The 19156-nt window shown below is 53.9% G+C and overlaps 1 protein-coding gene across 3 annotated transcripts in view; it reads left to right on the top strand.

The window, feature by feature from the left end:
- The window catches only part of GNAO1 (G protein subunit alpha o1), a 180789-nt gene that overhangs the window by 135190 nt on the left and 26443 nt on the right, over window positions 1–19156 (top strand). For all 3 annotated transcript variants that reach the window (XM_006053658.4, XM_044931877.2, XM_006053659.4), the window contains exon 4: window positions 18218–18378. In XM_006053658.4, the coding sequence (XP_006053720.1) occupies window positions 18218–18378 (161 nt within the window). The remainder of the gene's footprint in view (window positions 1–18217; window positions 18379–19156) is intronic.

Below are 19156 nucleotides of genomic sequence, written 5' to 3'. Positions count from 1 at the left end.
GGAGTCAGATTTTTCTGGGGAAACATGACAGTTCTTGGGGATCAGTTGCTGCAGGAGCAAAAGAAGTGAAGAGGATGGAGCTGGCCTTGGGGCCTCTAGCTTGTGTGATGGAAACACAGAGTTGCCTTTGAAAGGCAATGTGTCCCCAGAGTGGTACAGGTGCTCCTGAGGGGGGTGGGGTTGGGGGGGTCACACATGGTCACCTAGGGGTTCCTGCAGACCACTGCCTTCTGTTTGAATAGTTTTGTTTTTTCCCTTCACAATTATTTTTCCTTTTTAATTTTTATTGGAGTATAGTTGATTTACAACTTGTGTTTCAGGTGTACAGCAAAGTGATTCAGTTATACACTGTAGATTTTTTTCCAATATAGACCATTACAGAATATTGAATAGAGTTCTCTATGCTACATAGTAGATTCTTACTAGTTAATCGATTTTGTATATGATAGTGTATGTATGTCAGCCCCAGTCTCCCAATGTATCCCTCCCCACCCCCATTCCCTGGTAACCATACATTTGTTTTCTACATCTGTAATGTTTGAGTAGTTTTGTGTGTTTTAACATATATTAGAAAAATTAGCACACCAACCTCTGATTTCATGGATTATTGTTGAGGATAAGATTTTTTTTAATTTATTGATTTTGGTTGATTTACAATGTTGTGTTAGTTTCATGGGTACAGCAATATGACTCAATTATACCTATGTACACATATATATTTTTTTGTTTGTTATTTATGGCTGTGCTGGGTCTTCGTTGCTATGCGCATGTTTTCTCTAGCTGCGGTGAGCAGGGTCTGCTCTCTGGTTGCAGTGTATGAGCTTTTCATTGCAGTGGTTTCTCTCGTTGCAGAACGCGGGCTCTAGAGCACAGGCCTCAGTAGTTCTGGCACGCAGGCTTAGCTGCCTTGATGCACGCGGAATCTTCCTGGCCCAGGGGTTAAACCCATGTCCCGGCTTTGGCAGGTTGGATTCTTAACCACTGGACCACCAGAGAAGTCCTATATATATATATATTTTTTTTTATATTCTTTTCCATTATAGATTATTACAAGATGTTGAGTGTAGTTCCCTGTTCTATACAGTAGGTCCTTGTCGGATACTATTTTGTATATAGTACTGTGTATATTTTAATCCTAAAGTGCTAATTTGTCCCTCCCCAACACCCCCCTTTGATAACCATATGTTTGTTTTCGGTGTCTGTCACTCTGTTTCTGTTTTGTAAACAAGTTCATTTGTTTCATACTTTTGATTCTGCATATAAGTGATATCATGCGATATTTATCTTTCTCTGATTTACTTCACTAAGTATGATCATCTCTCTGGGTTCATCCATGTTTCTGCAAATGGCATTATTTCATTCTTTTTAATGGCTGAATAATATTACATCTCTTTTATAGGATAAGCTGGGTTTTTTTTAAATGAGTTTATTTAATGTCACTTTTAAAAATGAAATAAGCAGCAGTGGTCATTTGCTGGTGCAGCAGGAATCTTGAGCCTGAGATGGGCAGGAAGGCCATGATGGAGACAGTGAGATGGGAAACCAGGGGTCGGGGCAAGGGTTGGACTGACCAGGAATGTGCTGAATGGAGTAGAGGAGCCAGTGAACCCAGGGTCACTGCACAGAGGAGGGGCTGGCGCTCTCTGGCCCACCAAGAAGGTGACTTGTGAGAGTAAGAAGAGTTTTGAGGACTGAAGAACTTAAGTGTCCGGTGGAAGGACAGGAGCTCACAAGGGAGGCAGGGGAGCTCGCTGCCCAGGAAGCAGCATGCACAGGACCCAGAGCTCCAAGAGAAGGGCGTGAGCAGAGGGCAGGCAGTGGGGGAGGCACTGAGAGCGCCGGTGGGAGAGGAGACAGAGGCGCGGGATGGAAGAAGGGGGAGCGGAGGACAGAGGCCTGGGGGGCAGGGCCAGAGCAAGGTCAGCGTGCGAGTGCCGTGGGAAGGTGAGAGAGAAGGCCCCAGAGAGGGAGTGAATGGGGGGTGTGGGCGGGGCGCGGATGAAGCGTCCACAGAAATGGCCTGAGAGGACTGATGTGGGATGCAGGGCACTGTGACTTCCCTTTCAGGGTTTGGCTGAAGTTCATGTGGAGGCTGGGTGGGGTCCCAGAGGCCTGAGAGGGGGCAGTCCTGGGTGTGGATTCAGTGGTCCTGGGGACTGGGTCCTTCTGGCCTCCCCACAGGCAGGCAGAGAGGACAGCCCCCCTCACTGGAGGGCAAGTGCCCACTCAGCCACGGGGATGCTGGAGACAGGTGGGCAGGGTGGGTGCCCTCCCTCCTTCATTCTGTCCGCTCTGCAGGCCTGGGGGTTGGGCACGCACCATCCGCTCCCTACTCCCTTCCAAGAGAACGTTGGCAGCTAGGAGACCGGAAGTCACCATGACAACAGAGCTCCTTACTTACTGGGCCAGAGCCCCTGGTTCTTCTGCATCTGTTTCCAGGCTATTTGAGGCGATCATCTCTTAAGAAAGGTGAAGCCTCAAGTGGGCTGCTGATGGTGGGGAGCCAGGGCAGAGGGGGTAGACTCAATACTGCCACCTCCCCACCCAAGGCCAGGAAGGCAAAGACGCCCCTCCATCCCCCAAGAACATGCCACATGCCTCTTACAAGCTGGGACCGCCAGGGAGCTCATTCCCATTGGAAGCTAAAACCAGGGAACCAAGGAGGGAGGCAGGGACAGAGAAGGAAACAGGAGGCCTGCAGCTGGTGGAAGCTGGAGCCTGTGGCCCGCCCCCAGTCCTGTGCTCCCTGCCAGCAAACAGCGACACACCCGGTAAATCAGGGTGGCTCTCCAGGCTTCATGGGACCTGCTGGCGAGGCCCTGATGATGGGAGGAGGGTCCGGGCCAGCAGAACTGTAAGTGAAGTAAGCTGTACCCAGCATCCCTGCCCAGGGCCTGCAGCCGGCCTCCCCGCTCCAGGGCTTGCTTCTTCTGCCTTGTGTCCTGAGGACACACTGGCTGTGTGCCCATTTTATGCTGGGCACTGTGGGACGGCCCTTCCCAGTGAGTGGACACATTTGAGCTCACATGATGGACAAACATTGATTTTTATCTCAGTTGGACACGACTAACACTGAGCGACTCACACTTTCACTTTTTGTCACTTCAGTCTCATGGAGAGGGTGGTGTCTTGCTCACTGAAGCAATAAAAGAGGAATTCAGTTCAGTTCAGTCGCTCAATTGTGTCCGACTCTTTGCGACCACATGAATCGCAGCACACCAGGCCTCCCTGTCCATCACCAACTCCAGTGTTTACTCAAACTCATGTCTATAGAGTCGGTGATGCCATCCAGCCATCTCATCCTCTGTCGTCCCCTTCTCCTCCTGCCCCCAGTCCCTCCCAGCATCAGGGTCTTTTCCAATGAGTCAACTCTTCGCACAACGCGGCCAGAGTATTAGAGTTTCAGCTTTAGCATCAGTCCTTCCAATGAACACCTAGGACTAATCTCCTTTAGGATGGACTGGTTGGATCTCCTTGCAGTCCAAGGGGCTCTCAAGAGTCTTCTCCAACACCACAGTTCCAAAGCATCGATTCTTTGGCGCTCAGCCTTCTTCACAGTCCAACTCTCATATCCATACATGACCACAGGAAAAACCATAGCCTTGACTAGACGAACCTTTGTTGGCAAAGTAATGTCTCTGCTTTTGAATATGCTATCTAGGTTGGTCATAACTTTCCTTCCAAGGAGTAAGTGTCTTTTAGTTTCATGGCTGCAGTCACCATCTGCAGTGATTTTGGAGCCCCAAAAAATAAAGTCTGACACTGTTTCCACTGTTTCCCCATCTATTTCCCATGAAGTGATGGGACCAGATGCCATGATCTTAGTTTTCTGAATATTGAGCTTTAAGCCAACTTTTTCACTCTCCGCTTTCACTTTCATCAAGAGGCTTTTGAGTTCCTCTTCACTTTCTGCCATAAGGGTGGTGTCATCTGCATATCTGAGGTTATTGATATTTCTCCCGGCACTCTTGATTCCAGCTTGTGCTTCTTCCAGCCCAGCGTCTCTCATGATGTACTCTGCATATAAGTTAAATAAGCAGGGTGACAATATACAGCCTTGACGTACTCCTTTTCCTAAAGTACCAGGTAATTCATAACTGAGCGCTGAACAGAGGTCAGAAGTCACGTAGGGAGCAACAGCCAGGAGAGGAAGAACACTGGAGGGTGTATTGGTCAGAGCACCACTAGCTGCTGCAACAAGTATGCCCCGAGGGCTTCGTGCGTCAAGCGCGACAGGCTGTGTCTTGCTCATCCAGTAGTCTAGGCAGCTGCTCTCAGTGGGTGCGTGGCTCTCCGCATGGTATTCACGACACCGAATCTTCCATCTTAGGGCTCTGTACCCCCCCTAGTCTTTGTCACCCTCTGCATTCAGGGGCAGGAGGCACACGGGCACACGAGGGGCCAGGCCCACGAGCGGCACGCTGTGCCTTTACCCTCCACGGACTCCTGCGCATCTGGGAGGCAGGCTGTGGCCCGCAGGAGAGTCCCACACCCGGGCCCACAGGAGGGCCGAAACGCGGCCCACCTTATTCTCACTGAGCCACGTGTGTTATCACTCAGTCGTGTTTGACTCTTTGTGACCCCATGGACTGTAGCCTGCCAGACTCCTCTGTCCATGGGATTCTCCAGGCGAGCATACCGGACTGGATTGCCACTTCCTTCTCCATCACTGAGCCGTGAGGCCTGAGGAAAACTTCCTTTTTCTGACCCCAAGGAAGGTGCCATGTGGACGGGCCTCTACCCTGGCCAGGGATGGGGGAACAGGGCATGGAAAGGGGTGAGAGGGGAGAGAGAGAGCAACCTGAGCCCAGGCGCCACTTCAGAGAGTGAGGCCAGAGCCTGGGGTGCGGGGCCGTGGCTGCCCCTCTCGCTCAGGGAGCCCTGTGCTGCTGCTCCTCAGCATCGGGTTGAGCTGAGGCCTGGACACTGCCCGGCGGGCACCTGACCACCTAGCCATGCCCAGGTCTGTGCAGCCTTGTCCCACCCCACATTGTGGTGCCCATGACCCCCCGGTGTTCACATCGGGTGGTGAGACTGGCAGGGGCTACGTGGAGAGGGGAGGCCTCTCACCCTGATCCCTGCCTCAGAGGAGGCTGCCAAGGTGGTGGCCCTGGGCTGAGCAGCTCCCTGTGGGCCAACTTCACGTCAGAGTCAGACCCCCTGGGGCTTCACTCAGCCCCCAGATTCCCCCAACCCTGCACTCCTCTGTGGTTAGGTCTGGGCATCCAGGGAGCTGGCAGCCAGCCTGGCCCCACTGTGCCCTCCCCCTCCTGCCCGCCCAGGGTGGCCCCCTGGACCCTCTGCTGGGGCATAGCCGCAGGCGCCACCCTGCCTCGCCGTGTTTTGGTTGACCCGCCTATTTGTTACCCTTGTTTTTTACACCTGTCGCCATCCCACCTGCCTCATGTAAACACTGCAGCATCAACAGGCTGACGCCAGTCCCCAGGGTGGGCACCAGCCGGGCCCCCAGGGAGCTCCAGCCCCTTAGCAGCAGGGCAGGGCAGGTGATGGCAGCAAGTGTGAAAGTATGAAACTCCGAGAAGGTAACATAAGAGGCAATCTCGATGGCCTCGGGTGTGATGATGCCTCTACATACAGCACCAGACACAATCCATGAAAGAACTGATAAACCAGGTTTCATAAAAATTAAAAACTGTTCCGTGAAAGGCGAAAGTCACGAGTATAAGAAGACAAGCCTTGGACTGGGACAAAATATTTGCACCCCCCCCCCAAAAAAAAAAAATATATATACATGTGTGTTTGTGTGTGTGTGTTCAATAAAGAGCTTTTATCCAAAGTGTACAAAGAACTCTTAAAATTCAACAAGAAAGCAAACAATCTGATTTTAAGATGAGCCCAAAACCTTAACAGACACCTCACCAAAGAAGGTCTATGGATAGCCAATAAGCATATGAAAAGGTCCTCCACATCATATGTTGTCAGAGAAATGCAAACGAAAGCAAGAGGGAGACCCCACTACTCACCTACGAATGACCAAAACCTGGAACAGTGACCACACCAGGTGCTGGTGAGGGTGTAATGCAGCAGCAACCCTCAGGCCTTGCCGATGGTCCAGTCACGCTGGAAGAGCTTGGTGGTTTCTTACAAAACTAAACATACTCCTACCATACAATCCAGCCATCGTGTTCCTTTATATTTACCCAAAAGATTTGAAAGCTTATGTCCATGCAGAAAGCACGCACACAGATGTTTACAGCAGCTTTATTGATAATTGCCCAAACTTGGAAGCAACCAAAAAGTCCTTCAGTAGGTAAACTGGGGTACACCCAGACATGAAATATTATTCAGCACTAAAAAGAAACGAGCGATCAAGTCATGAAAAGACGTGGAAGAACCTGAAAAGCATATCACTAAAGGGGAAGAACCTAATCTGAAATGGATCCATCAAATTATACTGTATGATTCCAACTACATGACTTTCTCTAAACGGTAAAACAGTGGAGACAGTAAAGAGATCAGTGGCTGCCAGGGGCTGGGGAGGAACAAATGAATAGGTAGAGCACAGAGGACTTTTAGGGCAGTCAAAATACACTGTATGATACCACAGTTATAGATACACGTCATTATGCATTTGTCTACACCCATGGAATGTGAGTTGGAGCAAACTCCGGGAGATAGTGAAGTTCAAGGAAGCCTGGTATGCTGCAGTCCATGGGGTTGCAAAGAGTCAGACACGACTTAACAACTGAACAACAAGAAGAGTGAAACCAAAGGTTAACAACAGGCTTTGGGTGATTATAATATGTTGGTATAGGGTCATCTTTTTTTTTGTTGTTTAATTAAGTATACCATTGTGAGTGATGTCAGTAATGGGGGAGGCTCTAGGGTTATGTGGGAAATCTCTGTACCCTCTTCTCAATTAAGTCTTTTTAAAAAATCCATTGGTTTACTTTGCTCTTTGAATGGGTCAGCCATGCCAGATTTTTGACATGATTTTGATCATTTGGAAAATAGTGGTTCAGAATTATGCACATCTTCCAAACAGTGACACTTTTCAATGGAGAATATAAGAAACTCGCATTTGTTAACATCAGTGTCTGTCTTACCAGAAAAGTCTTCAGGTGTTGGAAAGCTGTCAAACTTATGGTATTAAATACAAGCTTTCCAAAATTCTGGTTCTTCCCTTGGAAGCTGGAATTTTTTCATTTTGGTAGCAAATTTGTTAGGTGTTTTCCGTGAAGCGATAGGCTAGCTTGATATTTTAGAAACTTGTCTTCCAGAGACCAAGTCTGAATTACCTATCTTTGTCTGTCGATCATTCTTTCAAGTTCAAGTGGTGTCTTGTGAGAAAAAGGAAGCATTTTGGCTGGCGGGGCAGCCTTTCGCGTGCCTTCCCTCCAGAAAGCACCACCTGCAATTTGCAGGACCCTCCCCGTTTCATCAGAGAATATGAAAAAGACATGTGTGCCACAGGAGGGCTTTTAATTCCCAATTTTGACTACTTCCTCAGGGACAGTCTTTGTTTCTTAATGCTTGTTTGTTTTTGGCTGTGCCAGGTCTTAGCTGCTGCACATGGGCTTCCCTCCAGTTGTGATGAGAAGGCTCCAGAGCACAGGAACTGAGTCACGGCAGCGCACGAGCTCGGTGGCCCCTGGGGCGTGTGGGATCTTAGTTCTCCGACCAGGGATCAAACCCACACACCCTGCATTGGAAGCACAGAGTCTTAACCCACTGGCCCACCAGGGAACTCCCGCGGACATTCTTAAATGTCTTGGGAAACCAGCACTGGTTTTACTGTGACTGCGCGGTGGCAAAGAATAGAATGGCAGTTCGTATCGTTTGGTGCCACTGCTTCCTGCTGAAGGGTGCCATCTTGTCTCTCATCAGTTCAGGCGTTAATACCTTCGGAGAGGCCAGTAACATCGTCTAAGGGTTAGGAAAACAGTTTTGATCTTAGGGACCCCTCAGAGGCCCCCAGGGGTGTGAGAACCACTGATCCAGCCAACCCTGTCCTTGTGCCTTTGAGGACAGAGGCTCCAAAAACAGATGAGACCTGCCCAGGGTCAGAGCATGGACGCCTGATGACATGCTCCTTGTCAAACGAAAACATCATCTCATCACTTTAATGGATGGTGCGGGGACTGTCGTCCCCAGTGAGGAGACAAGGAAAGAGAAGGGAGTGTCAGCAAATAAGCCTGAGGAGAGGACCCACCCGCCAAGCTTGCTGTCCCCAGGGCCCGCCAGCCTCCCGTCACCCCTGCCATCTGCACACTGCTCCAACTTCCATCTTTTCTCTTCCATAATTGTGTGTTAATATCTCACAGCTGAGGCGGCTCTAATTAAACTCCTCAGCATCGTCACTGTGTGTTCTGAAGAGCCGAGCTTGGCCGTTATCACTTGTCTTTCCCTTTGACTGCTCTCTGTGTGGGTAATTTCATTCTGCCCTTGTTAGTTTCTTAGAAACTTAGCCTATCCAATTTTAGTTCTTTTCTCCTGTCTTAGAACATTGAGCTCAGGAGGCAGAGGGTGAGGCTGTGGGAATGTCTGCCCTGCTCACCTTAAGGTTTATTTTGGCCTGATAGAGCCTGCTTCGTGCTCCAGCTGTCCTCCACGCACCCCTCACCCCGGCCGCCCCCCTGGGGGGCAGGGCAGCAGGAGAAAGTGGCACCACATGAGGTGGTAATTAGGGTCTTGGACAAGCGTGCATGCCCACTCCATCCTCGGGATCTGAGGAGATCAGAAGCCGTGGTGACATGAACACACCGCCACCCTTGGGCAGCTAGGACAGCCGCCACCCTACACCCCCTGGCTGTGCCAGGGCACCCCACTGCGCTCGGGCCGGCCGTCACCTCTGCAGTCCCTGCTCCCGCCATCTACACTGGCCTTGGTGTTACCCTGCCCCATACCCGCCAGTCTCCCTGCCCCGAACCTCTGCCAGGGTGGTTTTAGGAGATGCACATAGCAGCTTCACCTAAGACCGCAAAGCTGGCAAGAGGACTGGGGGCCCGAAAATGTCCCTGGCCCCACCCTCGGGGAGTGTTAGCATCCGCTCAGTAAGGCTTCCTCCCCGAGCTACCCGTTGATGGCCCAGGCTGCCCCCAGCCTCTCCTCTGGGGGTGGGAGGTCCACAGTCCATGCTGGGCTCAGTCTGTGTGCAGGCTCCTGAACCACCTGTGTGGGCTTGGGTGCCATTCTTCATTTCATGTCTAAGGGCTGCATGGACTCTGAACCCACCATTGTCCACAGACCCTGTTGATGGCCCAAGGGGTGTCTGATGCCCCCTGGCAAGGCCTTTAGCTTCCCCTTTAATTCTCCCCTCAGGGAAGGCCAGTCTCTGAACGGTGCCTGCCTTGTGGGCACAGCCAGCCTACGACTGCCTGTCTTCCAGATGGACCCCTCTCGCCTCCCCTGCCCGCAGCAGTGTGTCCTTGAGGAGTGGCCCTCACTCAGCGGCTGCCTCCTTGGAGGAGCCTCCCTGACTCCAGAGCTTGGTTGATGTGTCTGCGCCCCCATTGGACAGCAGGCTCCGGGTGGGGAGCGGGGAGGCAGTTTCCATACCCTGCTGTCCGCCGTGTCCCCTGCGCCCAGTCCTGGGCTCAGCCAGCCTGCTGAGCAGACGTTCGCTGCTGTATCACTGGTTCTTCTGCTGAGCGTGGGCCAGGGCCAGGGCTGGGAAGCCACCCCGGTTACAGGGGCTGCCACACGGCTTCTGAGTGCAAACTTCTAGGTGTGTGAGAGCTAGAACTCAGGTCAAAGGCATCCCCAGCCCCACCCCACCCCCACAATCCCTGGTTCTTGAAGATACATAGTAAACCAGCGGGAAAAGCTGCTTCTACAAACAATTGGAAGATCCAAGGGTTTTGAGACTGAAAAGGATGTGATCCTTCAGAAAGTGAGATTCTTGGGACTTACCTAGTGGCCCAGTGGTTAAGAATCTGCCTGCCAATACAGGAGTCATGGGTTTGATCCCTAGTCCACATGCTTCAGGGCAGCTAAGCTTATGCACCCCACAGCTGTTGAGCCTGCATGCTCTAGAGCCCACACTCAGCAACGATGAGAAGCCCACACACAGCAGTGAAGACCCAGCACAGCCAAAAATAAATTAAAATTTTTTAAAGATTCATTAAAAATAAAATAAGTGAGGTTCTTTAGAAAATCCAGTCTTCCCCTCGCCCCTTCAGAGGCAGCCTGAGCCCCAAACAGAGAAAGCTCTCAGAGGGACTTAGGACAAACACATCCCTGAGGAGCCGGTGGACCAGCTGGAGGCCTTAGGAGAGTCTTCCTTTATAAGGCCCTGGGCTCCTGACAAAGACCAGACCTGGGGACAGAGTGAGGGGCTGTCAAGGGGGCAGCTCTCCCCTGATGTGTTCGGGGCTGGGGAGAGGCAGGCTGTCTCTCCCTATACCTAAAGATTTCTCTTTCTGGCAAACGTGAAAGTTCCTAAGGTGGGGACCTCACTGGGTAGTGGGTGTACGTACAGTGGATAAGGGAGTGACCGGGTGGATGGACAGCTGGATGGCTACACAGATCAAAGAGGAATGAAAGGGATGAAGAGGGTGCACACGTGAAGAACGAAGGGATGGACAGACGCTATGAAAAGACAGATGGGAGGCGAGGGGTGCCTGGGTGGGTATGGGAGTGAGTTGATAGATGAACAGGGTGGCTGATGGGCGATGATGTCATGGGTGGGTGGACGCATGACGTTGAGGAGGTAGGTACCCTGGATGGGGCCGTGGGATGTGTGGATGGATGGATGGCTGGAGAAGGGATGGGCACAGCTGAAAGGAGGCAAGATTAGAAACAGCAGCAAATCCTTGGTTCTGCTGTTGGATCTTTCCAGGGAGACAGGAAGGCTCCCTTCACTGAGACAAATGGTAGACCTGTGGGGTCCTCCAGCTCTCCTAGAGACCCTGTCTGCCTGACAGCGTGCTCCAGGTACAGGCCTCACTAAGACAGCATTCTCCAGGTATAGGCCTTTGCTAAGTCCCAGCAAAGAAAGAGCCCCATGCGTGCCCAGCCCCCAACTGCTAATTGCCTATAGTGCCCCAGGTTTTGCCACCAACAAAAAAACCCCTCACGAATGTCTGAAGTACCCCTGGGGGGACCACGTCCACTGAGAGTCACAGCTCGGGAGCCATCTGCCAGCCCAGGGCCAGGGAAGCAGGGGTGAGGGAGTGCACCCCTCTCTTCCTCACCCCAGCTGCAGCGAGGAAGGGAGAGACCAGGACCACAGCATTTCCTGAGATGCTCAGATCTGGATGACATGAACAAAGTGCCTGGAAAGGTGCCCCCTGCCATTCTCCACCTGCTGACCTTGCAGCACACAGGCTGGGCCTCCAGCAGCAGGGGTCTCTCAGCCCCTTTCTCTTGAGGAACAGAGTTGGCAACCATGTCTTCGGCCTGGCCCAGCCCTACCTGGTCTCTCGGGCTGGGCTTGTGCAGCAGCCCTGCGTCTCCTATTGGCCTGTGCACTCCTGCCCCCTGGTGGGAGCTGAAGCTACTGCAATGCACGTGGCAGGACAGGGCAGGGCAGGATGGCGATTTCCTTTGCAACCAGAGGACTGTGCGTGTGTGTATGTATGTGTGTGCGTGTACATACATGCTCACACTCACACTTCACTTGGCCTAAAAGAGGAGGAAAACTCTGAAAGATCCAAAGCAGCTACTCAAACAGAAGGGGTTATTATTATAATTACTATGATTATTGTTATCAAGATTATCCTGCTTGCCTGAGAAGTCTTGTACAAAGCAGGCTAATTTTATGTCAGCTTGTTGTTTGTGTCTCAGGGACCTCATCTTTGCTTATAATAACTAACATTTGCAGGGCTCTTTATGTTGCAGAGCTGTGTCACATCGATTTAGCCTTTCATCTGCGCAAACAGCCCCGCGAGGTGGGAACTAATGAGAGCAGAGGATCAGGGAGGTTAAGTGGTCTGTCCAAGGTCACAAGTCTGAAAAGCAGCAGAGCTGGGATTGAACCTGGGTCACCTGACTGAAAATCCCTGTTCGCTTCCCTCCCATATCCTTTGCATTTTGTCTCTTGAGAGGGAAGGGCTCTTGTTCATACTTTAGCTCTAAGCCCCTTTGCTCTGAAGAGAGGGGAGGAGTTTTGCAGACGCAAGTGCTTATCATGCACTCGGCCATCCCAGTTTCAGACGATGCGTCCACAGTGGGCGGGGGGCAGCGGCAGCAGCAAGGACTGGCAAGGCCCTGCAGTGCCTGGCGTGTGAGCAGATGTGTGTGGTATTGGTTGCTAGTGGCTCAGCCAGGCTGATTCCCAGTTCCCTTGGTCAGCACTCACCCTGCAATCACCCCCGGTGAGGCACAGAACAGACAGGCACCAGCCACATCTCTGAGAAGGGTGAACAGGAGACATTAGGCAAGAGGAGTAGGTGTGGGGGCTCTCTTGTGGTCCAGGAAGTGGGAGACGGGCAGGACCATGGGAGCCTCCAGCCCTCCTCATAGTATGGAGATGGCTTTCAGGAAGGAGAGCCCCTCAGCCATGGACACCAATGGGCAGCCCCACCAACTGGCCCCTGCATCATGGGCGCTGCTTTCCAAGTACACTTATGGCCAGTCCCCAGGAGCCCATGTCCTCCTGGTGCAGGGGGCCTGGCCTGTCTGCTGCAGGGGGGACCCCTGTGTGCTGCCAGTTCAGGGGGGCAGCTGTCCCCATCACCTCCCCGGACACCCTGCTCCCCAGAACTGACCCAGGGTAAGACTACTTCTGGGAGGCACCCTGGCAGAGCTCCCCACCCCCCTCAAATGCTGGAGGTGCCCCCTGTCTCCAGGCACTGCTTCCTCTCCCTGCCTACCCCTTTCTCCAGCTGCTCATGGATGCGGTGTCCATAGGGGCATCTCCACCATTGTGGAGCTTTCCAAAAATATCTCACCTCCACCATATATGTCAACATTCATGTGATCATTAAGATATCATTTAGCCAGAAACCTTGTACCAGCTCTGATGAAAAGAAGTGTCAATGCTGATTTTAAATCACTGACCTGGTAAGGAGAATCCTGCAGGTGGCCCTGAGAGTTAGTCACAGACTCTCCTGTGCCCCAAGCCTCCTGATTCAAAACCCATCAGAACGGCGTCTTGCCTGCAGTTCACAGTCCAAAATGCAGGGTCCCAGACACGCATTTCTCAACGTCTCACCCCTTCCCGTGGCCCCGCCCCCCAGGCGTCCCGAGGGGCATCCCTCCTCATCTCCTCTGGTCCCCCGGTGGCTGGGGAGGTGGGGCCCGGCCCAGCCTACCCCTCAGGCCGTCCTGTGGTAGTGCGCTCTGTCTGCTCCCACGACAAGAGGGAGCCCTGTGAAGAAAGCAGTGAGACTGCCACCCTGGTTTTCAGAGGAGGACGCTGAGCCTCAGAGAGGTTAAGACCCCACTAAAGCCAGGAGCCCAGTTGTGGATAGAGCCTTGAGCCTGTGGCTTGAGCCCCCCAAAGTCCACATGGAACAAACTAGAAGCCCAGGGCAGGAGTGACCAAAGGGGGCTGTGGGAAAAGGAGGGAGACTTGTTGGGGGTCGGAGGGGGCATGAGAACCAGACGTCACAGCATGGGCAACCCCAGCAGGTGGACAGCAGTGGACGTGGAGGGCTAGACACACTGGGCACTTTGTACCTGCTGGACCCACGCCACAGGCACGTGTGTCTGAGGAAAGGCGGCATCTCGCACATTCACTGGGAGCGCCCCTCCGCCCCTGGAGGCCATGGAGGAGAGAAGAGCCCGCTCCCTCACCGCCGTTTCCCTGGCCCTGGGCCAGCAGATAGCTCCCTGACTGTGACCCTCAGTGGGCGTGGTGCCCCACAGGGGCATGTTAGACACTTGTCTGTAGCAGTGGCAATAATTGGCCCGGGGCTGCGTTGTGTGACAGCGCCCGCAGTGACGAATGTCCTGCACTCAGCCCACCATGCAGGGACCACTGGGCACGGTGTCAGTGGACAGCCTCCCTCAGCTCCTGTGTAGAACTGTCTGCAGGAGCCCAGCAGACAGCCCCTGGGACGTGCCCAGTGCCCCCAACCTGTCTTGGTGCTCCCCCCACAGGAACTAGTGCAGCATGCGGGCCTGTGCATGTGCCCAGGGCATGGTCCAGACAGGAAGAGGGGAAGGGAGTCAGATGCCAGAGGAACTGTGTGGACCGCAGTAATGGGAGGGGTCTGCCTGGAGGAGGTGAGCCTGGTATTGGTCTCGACACACCAAGAAGTGTAGCACTCTTTGACGTTATTGTACAAAAGGACACCAACCAAACAAAAGCACGTCTTCAGGGTTAAGAAAGAGTCAGAGGACTGATTGATGGAGGTAACTGGAAAGCCAGAGATGCGTGTGGCTGCAGGTGCAGCTGGATCCGGGTGTTGACGTGTCATCGGGACTCGGGGTGCCTCCCTCTCTCAGCCCTGCTTTCCTCAGGGACGGCTCCACATTCAGGTGGCCCTTCCTTGGAGGGTCTCTCCTGATAGTTTATGCAGGTGTCCTGGGGCTGGTCAGGTTAGTCTCACTTGACGGATTGGGATTCTTTATCCACCCGGAACTGCTCACTAAGGGCAGAGGGATGGATTGGCCAGGCCCAGACTGTGTGTCCATGCCAAGACCGTGGGACAGAGGCCACCCTACCCGGACTGCTCAGGCTGAGTTGGGGAGGAGTGCTCCCCTGAAGGGGAGCAGAGGCTCTGGTGTCAGAAAAGGAGGGACTGGAAGCCCCACCAGTGGAGGAGGCAGCCGTCCAGCAGAGAAGGGTGCAGATCAGAGGGACTGGGCCCTCTGCAGCCACCTCGAACCTGGTCACCACCAGCAGTGGGAGCACAGGGTGTGTTTTCTACAGAAGCTTGCCCCAGTGTCCTCCACTGAGCAAATCTGCACAGGTGGGGCTGCCCTAGTCCATGCATCTTCTGTGTCACACCCCCTGCTGCCAGGACAGCTGGGCATGCTCTGACCAGTGCCATGGGGACTGTAGCTGAGAGCAAGGTGTGGGAAAATGCGCCCCCCACCACCACTGGCCCAGGAGGGGACTCGGACAGGAAGGTCAGGCCCAGTGTGAGCCCCACTCTCCCAGGGCCCCAAAGGCAGGAAGACAAAGGGACATGGGGCCCCCTCTGGCTCTATTAATTGCTTGTTAGCTTGACCCCCACAGGGCTGGCCAGGCCTGGCAGCCACCACAGTCCTCCAGGTGCATTGGCATGACCCCTTCTTCCCGCCACCCTCACCCTTCCTTCTCTCTTACACATTGCCCACACCTTTGCTCAGGGTGGTGAGGTGAGGGGTTGGGCTGGGCACCAGTGTCTGAGATGCAAGTCCAGGGCTGTCCCCTGGAGCACAGTAGGGATTAACCCTGGATCCAGGCAAGCACAGGGCTGTCCCCTGGAGCACAGTAGGGATTAACCCTGGATCCAGGCAAGCACAGGGCTGTCCCCTGGAGCACAGTAGGGATTAACCCTGGGTCCAGGCAAGCCCAGGGCTGTCCCCTGGAGCACAGTAGGGATTAACCCTGGGTCCAGGCAAGTCCAGGGCTGTCCCCTGGAGCACAGTAGGGATTAACCCTGGGTCCAGGCAAGCCCAGGGCTGTCCCCTGGAGCACAGTAGGGATTAACCCTGGGTCCAGGCAAGTCCAGGGCTCTCCCCTGGAGCACAGTAGGGATTAACCCTGGGTCCAGGCAAGCCCAGGGCTGTCCACTGGAGCACAGTGGGGGTAACCCTGGGCCCAGGCTCTCCCACTTGCAGCATGTGACCTTGAGCCTCAGTCTCCCCATCTGCTAAACAGGATGGCTCCCCAGCAGAGCTGTTGCTGTGGTTGACCTAGACACACTGTTGTTGAGACGGACGAGATTAGAAGACTTGGGAGACGTAGTGGATGGAGTGAGAAACTAGGGTCACGCCTGGTAGTAAGATGCCGAGGACCCGTTCATCTCACAAATAACTGCAGAGCACCAACTGTGTGCAGAGCATTGTGAGATGGGGGTGCCCTGAATAATCAGAAAACCGAGGGACAGGCACACGCAACACCGGCTGTGACACATGGTGTGGTTGGTGCACATGGGGCAGACTCTACCTGGGGGCATAGAGGAGGGCTTCCCTGAGGAAGTGACCTTACGATGGGGAAGGGCAGAGCCAGGGAAGGATGATCTGGCTGGGTGGAGCACCCTGAGGTGAGATGACCCTGACTGCTTGGGGAACAGAGGAAAGGCTGTGTGCTTAGAGGACCAGGAGAGGGGAAAGGTGGGAGGAGGGTAGAGCAGACAGCAGTCAGGCCGGGGCTTTGGAGGTCATGGTAAGGAGTTTGGAATTTAGAAATAATGGGAAGCTATTGAGAGTTTAAACAGGGTTATTGTATCCGTTAGAATTAGGTTTGACTGTGAATATCTGAGACCTAGAAAACAGTGATTTAAATGAGCTAGAAGTTTTAAAAAAAGTAAAAAGTAAAAGTGAAAAAAAGAAAAGAAAAATGCAGAAGGTATGGAGTGTCTACAAAGTTGTCAAGGACCTGACTGTTTTTAGATCGCCAGTCCACTGTCTCTCAGGTGTAGATCTTATCTTCATGATCCATGATGGCTGCTGGAGCTCAGCCATCACAGGTTTCAGGAAGGAAGAAGTGAGAGAAAAGGGGTGCATCTTCCCTTTACAAAGCCTTTCCCAAAGACCTCGCTACACTTGGGCTGATCTCTCCATGGGTAGAACTGGTCACATGGTCACATTTTTGCCACAAGCAAAACGAGGAGATGCCATCTTTAAGTTGGATATCAGTGTCCCCAGTTGGAAAAATGGGGAGTTCTTTTTCTACAGCCTCCCTGCTGACTGTGGTGTGGAAGACAGACTGAAGAGAAGCAAGAGGGAGGCAAGGAACCCTTGGGCGGGGGTCCAGGAACAGCCAGGAAAAGACAGGGAGTGGCTTGGACTCAGGGGTGTCCTGGTGGAGATGGGGAGAAGTGGATATGGGGATGGAGGTGGGTGACCTGAGTCTTAGTGGTTGGGCCAGTGGTGGTGCCATGCACTTAGCTGGGCAGACGGGAGAGAGACAGAGCAAGGGCCGATCGCGAGGTGTCGCCAGCACAGGACCCGCCACCACCACACCTCGGTGATGGGGTGGAGCCAGGAGGACAGCTCCAGGCCGAACCATGTATCACATCCCCCTGGAGTGCAGTTCGCAGGATTCCACGTCAGACATAGAGGAGCACCAAGTGGCTCTGGAAGGCCCAGGTTTCAAACCACACCCTCTAGTGGCCTGACTGAGGCATAACATGGCTCTAGGTGGGAGGGTGTCTCCCTCTAGCAGGAAGTCTGGCCCTGCCCACCACCCTCAGGTCCCAACTCCCTTCTCTCAGGATCAGGCAGAAACCTTGACAGTGGGGTCCAAAGGAAGAAGTTTGGGAAACTGGCCAGGTTTTTCCCAGTCATTCCTCGCACGGGTGAGCCTTCCCGAGGTCACGCGGGCACACGGAGCAGCATCAGCTGTGGGCCCTGACTCACAGGCCTGTTTTTAGCCCCAGGTGGAGGCACCACCCCTGCTCACCCACCCCTGCCTCCCTGAGTCACCGCCTGCTTAAGACACTCAGCGCCTGGGTCCCAGGGCCAGCTTTCTGGTGGCTGCCCGCAGCAGAGGCTCGGGTGCTGGAGAGGGGCCGGGACCCAGGCTCTCCTGGTGGGAGACTTGGGAATCCAAGGGCTGGGGTCTGTGGGACACTGACCCTAGGGAGCTGGGTCTGGGCTGGCATCATGGGCGTGGCCTGCTGGCCTCCAGGCTAGTTACAGCGTCCTTCCCAGGGCAGGCAGGCAGGAGGGGACACAGTGCCTGCACCTTCACGTTGACCTGCTGCATTAGACAGGCCCTGACGCATGAATAGCTACTAAGCTGGACAGCTCAATTCTGAAAGTTTCCACGGAAGGCTTTGCCCCCCACATACCTTGGTAGAGACCCATGGACAGAGAAGCCTGGCAGGCTGCAGTCCATGGGGTCGCACAGAGTCAGACACGACTGAAGCAGCTTAGCACACAAGCACCTTGGTATAGAATCTTTTGTCAGCCATGCGCCGTCCAGGTGTTGACCTTGCCCCCTTCCTTCTTTCCCACCCGGAAGGCCACCTGCAGATTGCTGCCTCCTGCTCACTTCCTGAGCCGAGGCCTGGGGCGGGTGGAGGGGTATCTGTCTCTCTTGCTCTCTTGGAGGGTGGCGGGGTTCAGAGGACTCGAGAGTGGGGTCACCAACCAGTGATCATTGTTGTGCCCACAAATAACAGACTCTGTCCATGTTCTCGTCTCCTCACAGGCCGACGCCAAGATGGTGTGTGACGTGGTGAGTCGGATGGAAGACACAGAGCCCTTCTCTCCAGAGCTGCTCTCTGCCATGATGCGACTCTGGGGCGACTCGGGGATCCAGGAGTGCTTCAACAGGTCCCGGGAGTATCAGCTCAATGACTCTGCCAAATAGTGAGTGTCCTGGGCAGGCAGGAGGCCGCCAGCAGGGCAGCGATGCGGCATGGAAGGGGCTGGGGGTGGGGGTGGTGGGGCAAGGAGGCGTCCTGGGCTGAGGCTGCAGCCGATGTGAGATGCTTTGCCTAGTGTGTCAGGAAGGAAGGAGAAGGGGCATCTCCTCCTGCCCATCCCCCGACCCCCAGGATGAGAAGGAGGCCAGGGAAGTCGGGGGCACAAGAGACAGCTAACAGCAGGGCTCCTGGAGGGCCAGAGCCATCACCCACCTGCCCTGGAGTGGGCCAGGCCCCCCACCCCCCAGAAGGAAGGTTTTCAGTGCAGCAACGTTTTTTTTCCCCTGGAGAATCCTTGACCCCGTAAGTACTAATCAAGGGCAACATAGGCAGAAAATAACTTACGTGGTTTTCTTTTTGAGAAAATAATAAGCTTTCCATTCCTCTATCTTTAAAAATAAGGAATATGTAACCCATCAGATAAGTGAAATAGTCAGGCATACACTTTAATACTGCATTACAACTAATAAGGAAAAGTAGAGGACAGAGGGGAGAGATCGACCCCAGGGCAGGAAAGAAGTGGGGGTGAAGCACTGAAGGCCAGAGAGAGTGGGTGGGCAAGAGAGGGGAGGGCAGAGAGGTGGGCCTTCCAGTGACCACGGGGCCACATGACTGCCCACTGCAGCCTAGTCACTCCAGGTGTCTGGAGGTTTACATGTCCTTGGCCCCTGGATCGGGGGCTCCAGGGAATGGTCCTCAGTGGTCAGGGATGCGTCTTCTGT

Source organism: Bubalus bubalis, chromosome 18 (genome assembly GCF_019923935.1).
Source record: "Bubalus bubalis isolate 160015118507 breed Murrah chromosome 18, NDDB_SH_1, whole genome shotgun sequence".
Taxonomy (NCBI): Eukaryota; Metazoa; Chordata; class Mammalia; order Artiodactyla; family Bovidae; genus Bubalus; species Bubalus bubalis.
The sequence above is the reverse complement of the archived record's forward strand: the minus strand, read 5'-3'. Positions and strand labels throughout refer to the sequence as shown.